Source organism: Bubalus kerabau, chromosome 22, assembly GCF_029407905.1.
Source record: "Bubalus kerabau isolate K-KA32 ecotype Philippines breed swamp buffalo chromosome 22, PCC_UOA_SB_1v2, whole genome shotgun sequence".
Taxonomy (NCBI): domain Eukaryota; kingdom Metazoa; phylum Chordata; class Mammalia; order Artiodactyla; family Bovidae; genus Bubalus; species Bubalus kerabau.
Window position 1 is genome coordinate 51,411,075 of NC_073645.1, and position 6,426 is coordinate 51,417,500.

At 55.5% G+C, this 6,426-nt stretch overlaps 1 protein-coding gene across 10 annotated transcripts in view; it reads right to left on the reverse strand.

The window, feature by feature from the left end:
* Positions 1 to 329: 329 nt before the first annotated feature.
* Positions 330 to 6,426, reverse strand: part of EBF3 (EBF transcription factor 3) — a 117,087-nt gene continuing 110,990 nt past the window's right edge. For 4 of the 10 annotated variants that reach the window (XM_055561041.1, XM_055561042.1, XM_055561043.1 and 1 more), the window contains 5 exons: positions 5,933 to 6,110; positions 4,755 to 4,943; positions 4,175 to 4,372; positions 3,107 to 3,219; positions 330 to 2,024 (listed from right to left, as the gene is read on the reverse strand). In XM_055561041.1, coding sequence (XP_055417016.1) covers positions 2,007 to 2,024; positions 3,107 to 3,219; positions 4,175 to 4,372; positions 4,755 to 4,943; positions 5,933 to 6,110 — 696 coding nt within the window. In that variant the 3' untranslated portion in view covers positions 330 to 2,006. The remainder of the gene's footprint in view (positions 2,025 to 3,106; positions 3,220 to 4,174; positions 4,373 to 4,754; positions 4,944 to 5,932; positions 6,111 to 6,426) is intronic. The other 6 variants (XM_055561045.1, XM_055561047.1, XM_055561044.1 and 3 more) reach the window with 3 other exon arrangements.

Genomic DNA, 6,426 nt, shown 5'->3' on the forward strand with positions numbered 1-6,426 from the left:
AAGTTCAGACAGTGGCTGTTGGGGTCTGACCACAGGAAAGGTATTGTTCAAAGGGGATTCTGGACAAGGGGTGGTTGTGGGTCCCCGGGGGCCTCTGAGTCTGGGGTGGGCTCAGGAGGACGCAGGACACAGCAGACCCAGATGCAGAGAGCGGTGACACAGGCCCGTGGGGCTTGTGCTTGCGTGCGTGCGTGCGTGTGTGTGTCACCATGACTCTCCAAATGATTTATCTTGATCAACAATCGTGGTGTTAGCCTGTGAGAAGATAGCACAAAGGTTCTTTAAAGAAGTCCACTTTTAAGGCATCGGAGAAGTTAATGTGGCAAACGTTTTAATTAAAACATCAGAAGTAAATTTTATTTTAAACTTTAGGCCTCTGAATTTTTCCAGTAAACACGGTTCAGCTATGTGGCAAAGTCATGGGTGGCAGCTAAAATGACTTTTTACATTCTACAAAAAAAAACAACGATGAACAAAGGACGCGGCCCCAAACGGTGTTGCCTCTTCGCGGCCGTTCCACATGCACGGAGTCTACTGGGGCTTGTCACAGCCGGGTGGCGCCGCTTTTGTTCTGACTATACAACGAACTTTTTTTTTTTTCTTCAAAAGTATTTGTTCAGATAACTTAAAAAATAATATAAAAATAAACAATGAATTTGACTTTTCCTCAAAATTAAAAAAAAAAGACGGAAAGTCTAAACAATAGCAAATTCTGGAAGTACAAATGAAATGCAAGGACGCTGGTTCACTGAACAGAACGGATCAGACAGACAGTTCTTGGCTGAATGCTCTTCCAGCATCACACACCAGCCCATGATCGAAAACCAACACAGACAAGGAAACGGAACCGAAAACGGAAGGAAAAGCAATGTACAAAATCTCGAAGATAAATACAATATTTATAATTGATATGTTACAAAATAAAGTCCCTTAGCAACAGCAAGTGTTCATGGAAAAGTAAGTGCTGAATGGAGACCATTTTATTCCTTATAAGACGCATAAGGAATAAAACTTTTTTTTCTCTCTAAATATTTAAGTGGATCTGAAAAAAATTCAAGACAAGTGTATAAATATTTAGCTACAACTTTGGCAAAATCACAAAAGTCTACAATTTTATAACCACATACAAAACACATCAGGGAAGAAGGATCTAGAAGTCAAAAGGACAACTTCTGTTACAAGAAACATGGACCTCACAGTAGCCTAAGAATGCAATAGTATACAGTGCTAGCAAAGTGAAAAAAACGCGCAGGTCACACTTGCTTAACAGGAAGCGCTAGCAGTGGGGTATTTAACCAACAGACAGTAGCTTTTTTTTTTTTCCTCTGTCAGTGTGCTTGTTGAAGGCAAGAGAATTCAATATCAAAGTTACAATTTCTAACTACAATAAGTTACAAAGTTCCATTTCATTAAGATGAATTAAGCAATGATAAACCCTCCCCCCTCCCCCGCCACCCCAGCTCTCCTAACCATATAGTCTCCTTTCTTCCAGTTTGATGGCTCAGACCTCCTTGGCCCCCTTTTGTCACCACAAAAAAATATTTCACATTATAGAGATACACAACCATTGTGAATCTAAGAAGTATGAGTACTGAAAAATGTCTGGAGGCGTTTTTCATCAGTGTTTTATGATCATCAAAATGGTGCATTCACAAAGTTTCTCCCAACACATAGCAAGTACTAGACATAGCCAAGACGGAGTCAGAAACTTTATACAAAATAGGCGTTGCTTTGTTCTCCTTATTCTTCAGGACTGAGAAATGTGAAAATATGAGAAAAGTTCAGTCAGTAAAATGGAATTGTTCATGAAGGAGTAGGTTGTTTGCATGTTGATTCTTAATAGTTTAAATAAAATCTTTAAACAAAGTCTCGTGTAGCATTTCGGCCGCTGCTGACGCGCTGAAGACACCGTCCCGTCAGCACCTCGCGTGTCCTGACGTGGCCCCTGAAGTCCATCCTTGGACGCTGCTTGGCGGCAGGTAACAGCGCCCCTCACATGGGTGGGACTACCAGCCCAGACATAGCTGCAAGAGAGAGGGGGCAGGTCAGGGGCACCCCTCACCAGGCACGGGGGGCCTCCCTGGGCTTCGGTCAATGGGACAGTGGCTTTGCACGGCCCTCCACTAACCAGCTGTGGGCTCGGTTAAGGGCACCTACTTCACGGGGTGGGGGTGCACGTGGGGACAGACCCCCCCCAGGCTCCTCTCCTCAAAGACCTCACGTGGCAAAGGGAAAGGCTTCTGGCCTTCTGCGTGCGAAGGGGCCGCCGCCCACACACCTCAGTGGCTGGCTTCTGGCAGACAGAGGCCCAGGCCCCCCGAGGCCACCTCTGTCAACAGAGGCGCGCCAACCGGGCCACTCCTGTGATGCCAGCCATGGCCGGATCTCGGACCGGGGGGCACCCGGGCCCCGCTCTAACTCCCTACGTGGACTGGGTATGCCTTGGGCTCCCCTCTGCTCTCAGCCCCTGCCCTGGACCTGCTGCTGACCGCTCCGTATCGTAATGGTGAGTCGCGGGCTGGCCAAGATCAAAGCCACCACAGCCCACCTGGTTTGCAATCGCGGGCCCAAGGGCCCTGACAAGACAGAAGTCACGGCTCCACATGTAGGGAGCATGTCCCTTCTCTTCTTGGAACAGAGAGAGAACTTGTGCTGAGATGCCAAGTGCAAGGATGCTTCCCAGTGAACTCCTGGTGCAAAGGTAATTTAAAACCTTTTAACTTTAGTGTTGTTTAATTTTTGTCAAGAGTGATTATTCTCATTAATTTATGTATCACATATTAATACATTTGGTTCATGTAGTGATGGGAGCTTTAATTTCTCAGTTCATTAATTTCAACAATATTAATTTATCTCCGACTCACCGTTACAACTTCATGGTTTGGAAGGCCCGTGTGTGTACACACGGCTTACGCGGTGCCACCGCTCGGTGGGCCCTGGCGCCACATGGACTGCGGGCAGGGCCACGCACCCGGCCACCTGCCCCTTCGCCCCTGTGCTCTGGGGACCGCAGCCGGCTCACAGGCCAGTCGGCGGCCCTTCGGGGCTGGGTGACCCTCTCACGCTAACAGGTGTGGTGCAGACAATTATTTCAAATCACGGATACCTTTCCAGTTCCTTTTTTGAGCATTAGTTCATCAAAGTGAAATATGCCACCGACTTCACAAAAGGGCCAGTTTGTCTTCTCCACGGTAGCGTCCTCAGCACCCAGCAGAGAGCCTGGCACATAGTAGGCGCTCAGTAAATACTGGTTGAATGGGTTCAGTTTGTTTTTAAAGGAGTAACTGGATTTGGATTTCACCGGGAGGAGCATATACCAAAGGACGTGTCTGAAAGAGGCCAGATGGCGGCCACTCAATCTTGGGGCCTGTGGGCCTCAGTCACTCACCAGGAGCCGCGTGCAAGCTCAAGAGGCCTGGGGGCCCGCACACGACCCCGCCTGCCACTGCCCAGAGGGCCCCGGCACTGGGCGGGCACTGCGCGGGCCCCATCTGCAGGCGGCTGCCGCAGGGGCCTCCCGCAGCCCTTTGGCGGGCCCTGCTCCCTCTGGAGTCTTTGAGAGCAGTCACCCAGAGAGACCAACTTGTTCCAGCTCTGGCTCAGGCACAGCCCCAGGTCTCCAAGGACAGCACAGCCTCGGGGGCCCCGCAGTCCGTTAGACCGGGCTGAGAATCGAGGCTCAGGACCGCACGGGCAGGCCCAGGTCAGGCAGGGGCTGCAGGCGGCACTGAGGCCCGCCACCCAGGCCTGAGGCTGTCCCACGGGTGAGGGGGGCTGTCTGCTGGCTCAGCAGGGCAGAACGTGGGCCCTGCAGCCTCCTCCGTGGCCTGTTTGCGTTCCCTGTGGTTTTGCCACTCCCTGCGGGCATGGGCTGCTTTACCATGAGGACACAGAAGTCGTCTCGGAAGGATGGGGAAATGGGTTTTGTCAACCAAGAGGAAGCCTCTGCTTGTGGAGGCTGATCAAGCGGGGGTCATTCCTAGGCACACCCAGTGGGGGCTGGGGGGCTGTGTCGCCTGCTGGGGACAAAGGAGAGCATGCAGTGGCCAGGGCTGCCCTGCCAGGGGCCCCAGGCGGGCCGGGGGGCAGGCCAGAGCTCCCACCCCCAGGGAGAGACCCCCAGGGCCCCGGGGGGCCGCCCAGGCTGCAGCGGGGGGCCGGCGCGCGCCCTCACCTTGCAGTCCGTTCCCGTTGGCGCTGGTGCAGGAAGGAGGAGGGGAGGCTTGGGGCCGGACCACGGGCGCGAAGGCGCTCTTTTGTTTCACTGCAGAGATGACATTGGCAGGTGAGAATGAGAAAATGCCGTGTGTACTGCTACAGTTTGAAGGGAGGGTGACCGAAGAGGCTGCCATGGTGGGGCTGGACGGCACTACTGTAACAAAGCAGACATGTCAGGACGCGACGCGGCCGCACGACAGAGGCCCCGGGCCTGGCCTGGGCCCCGGCCACAGAGCAAGCACGGGATGTCTCTGGCTCGGCCACTCTCGGGGCAACAGGCATCATCAACGCTTGTGTGGACTTTGGGTTCCAATTGGGCAGCCCCGGTTTGGTGCCGATTCGGTTTGGGTTTCGCCGTGTGACCGTGCGGGGCCCGCTTCCGGCCGGCTTCCGGCGGTCACGTGGACGCCCAGCCTCCAGAGCCACCCTTCCTTTTATTCCAGCAGCTCACACCACAGAACACCCAAGCAACGCACACACGTGACTGCAGCGCATATGAATCTGTGTGATGACGTGTGACAAACACAGACACTTACTGCCGTAGGGAGAGTTAGCGGAGGAGCCATTAAGAAATCCAGGCGAGCCCGGGACGCCTAGATTGGCCATGGCGCCACTTCCGTATCCATTCATGCTAGTGCTGACTGAGCTGTAACTGGACTGCTGGGGAGTGCTGCTCGGCGCGTATCCTCGCGGGGACACGCTGCTCGTGTTGCGACTGTAGCCGACTGTTGGACACCCCCCGGCCAAAAACAACGTTATTATCAGGGAGAGACACGGGGGGGGGGCATTCCCCACAAACCTCCATCGCCTACCAACCACTACAAAACAACCGATCGCGTTCCTCCAGCCCCAGCGCATCTCGCCAGCTCTGACCACCTTTGCCACGCCAAGCCCTGCCTGAGCATCCTGGCCCCAGCCTGTCTCCAGCGGCCTCAACAGCCGGCCCACACGCGCACACACTTCGATCTAACTGTCGGTTGCTTTCACGTCTCTCTTTAGAAGCTATGAGCCACAGTGAGATTCCTAGGCTGCACCCCACCCCAACACTGGGTGACCTTCCAGCCTCTGCAGGCCCTTCAAATGCCACGGCTGACAAGGAGAGCTCATGGGTGGCCATAACTCCCCAGGAAAAGCTGTTTTGGGGTCTCTGTGGCTACGGTTGCTATTTCTGTCGGCATGGAGGGCGGGGTGAGGCGGGGGGAGCCCAAGCCTCGCTCCCGTCTCAGGCAAGAGAGGCCCGTCACGCCCCTCCAGGATGAGGGTGAATGGGGGCCAGGCAGCTAGTCAGGAGGTCTTTTCTGACACGACAGCCCGTGCAGAGTTTAGAGAGGCCACAAACAGATACGGTGCAGGTGGGGAACGGGCACTCTGCTCCACAAACTCCTTCCAAGCTCAGGAAGCAATCCCCGCACCGTGCAACACATCCAGGCAGGGTCCCCGGCTCCCTGCGCCACGACCATCCTGACTCCTCCCAGCCCCCCAGGGGACCACAGCCACTTAGGGATCGATCCCAGGAGACGTCTAGCAAAGCCCAGCGAGCTGCGTGGCAGCAGGTGCTGCTGCCTCAGTTTCTGACTCATCTGAGCAGCCCCTGCCAGGGGCCTCTCTGAGCGGAGTTGCCGAGCCCGGGGCGCTGCCCCTGACCCCGCCGGCCTCCGGGCACCGGCGGGCACCCCATCCGGGCATCCAGGGCAGGGGGCCCCGTGCGGCGTACCTTGGTCGTTGGCTTGTGACGTCTCTGAGACGTTGACCGCTAGCTGGCTGCTGAATGAGTTGACGCCCATCATGCCCGTGTGCGCGGGGGTGTTGCCCAGGGTGGGGATCTGGTTGTGGTTGCGAGGGACACTGTACAACGCCTCGGCGATGTCAGCCGCCCGCTTCAGGATGATCTCCTGGGGCAGGAGGGGCCCGTCACGGCCAGGCCAGGCCACCCCCGCCCCCACCCCGGGAGCACAGCCCCAGCCCCTCCACCGGGCCTTGCTGGGCAACCAATGGAAGCGTCCCACCGTCCCTCGGTCCAGACTGGAACAAAAGGGAACGTTTTAACGGGAAAGAACCTCCCTTGGGAGAACGGCTGAATACCCCATCCACCCTGTTTCTGCTCTCAGAGCTCAAAGGCCCCCGGCACGCATCGGGCCAGGCAGCATGAAAGGCCCTGGATTCAGAGTCAGCGAAACAAGTCCACGCCCAGAGGGACTGGCCCCAGTC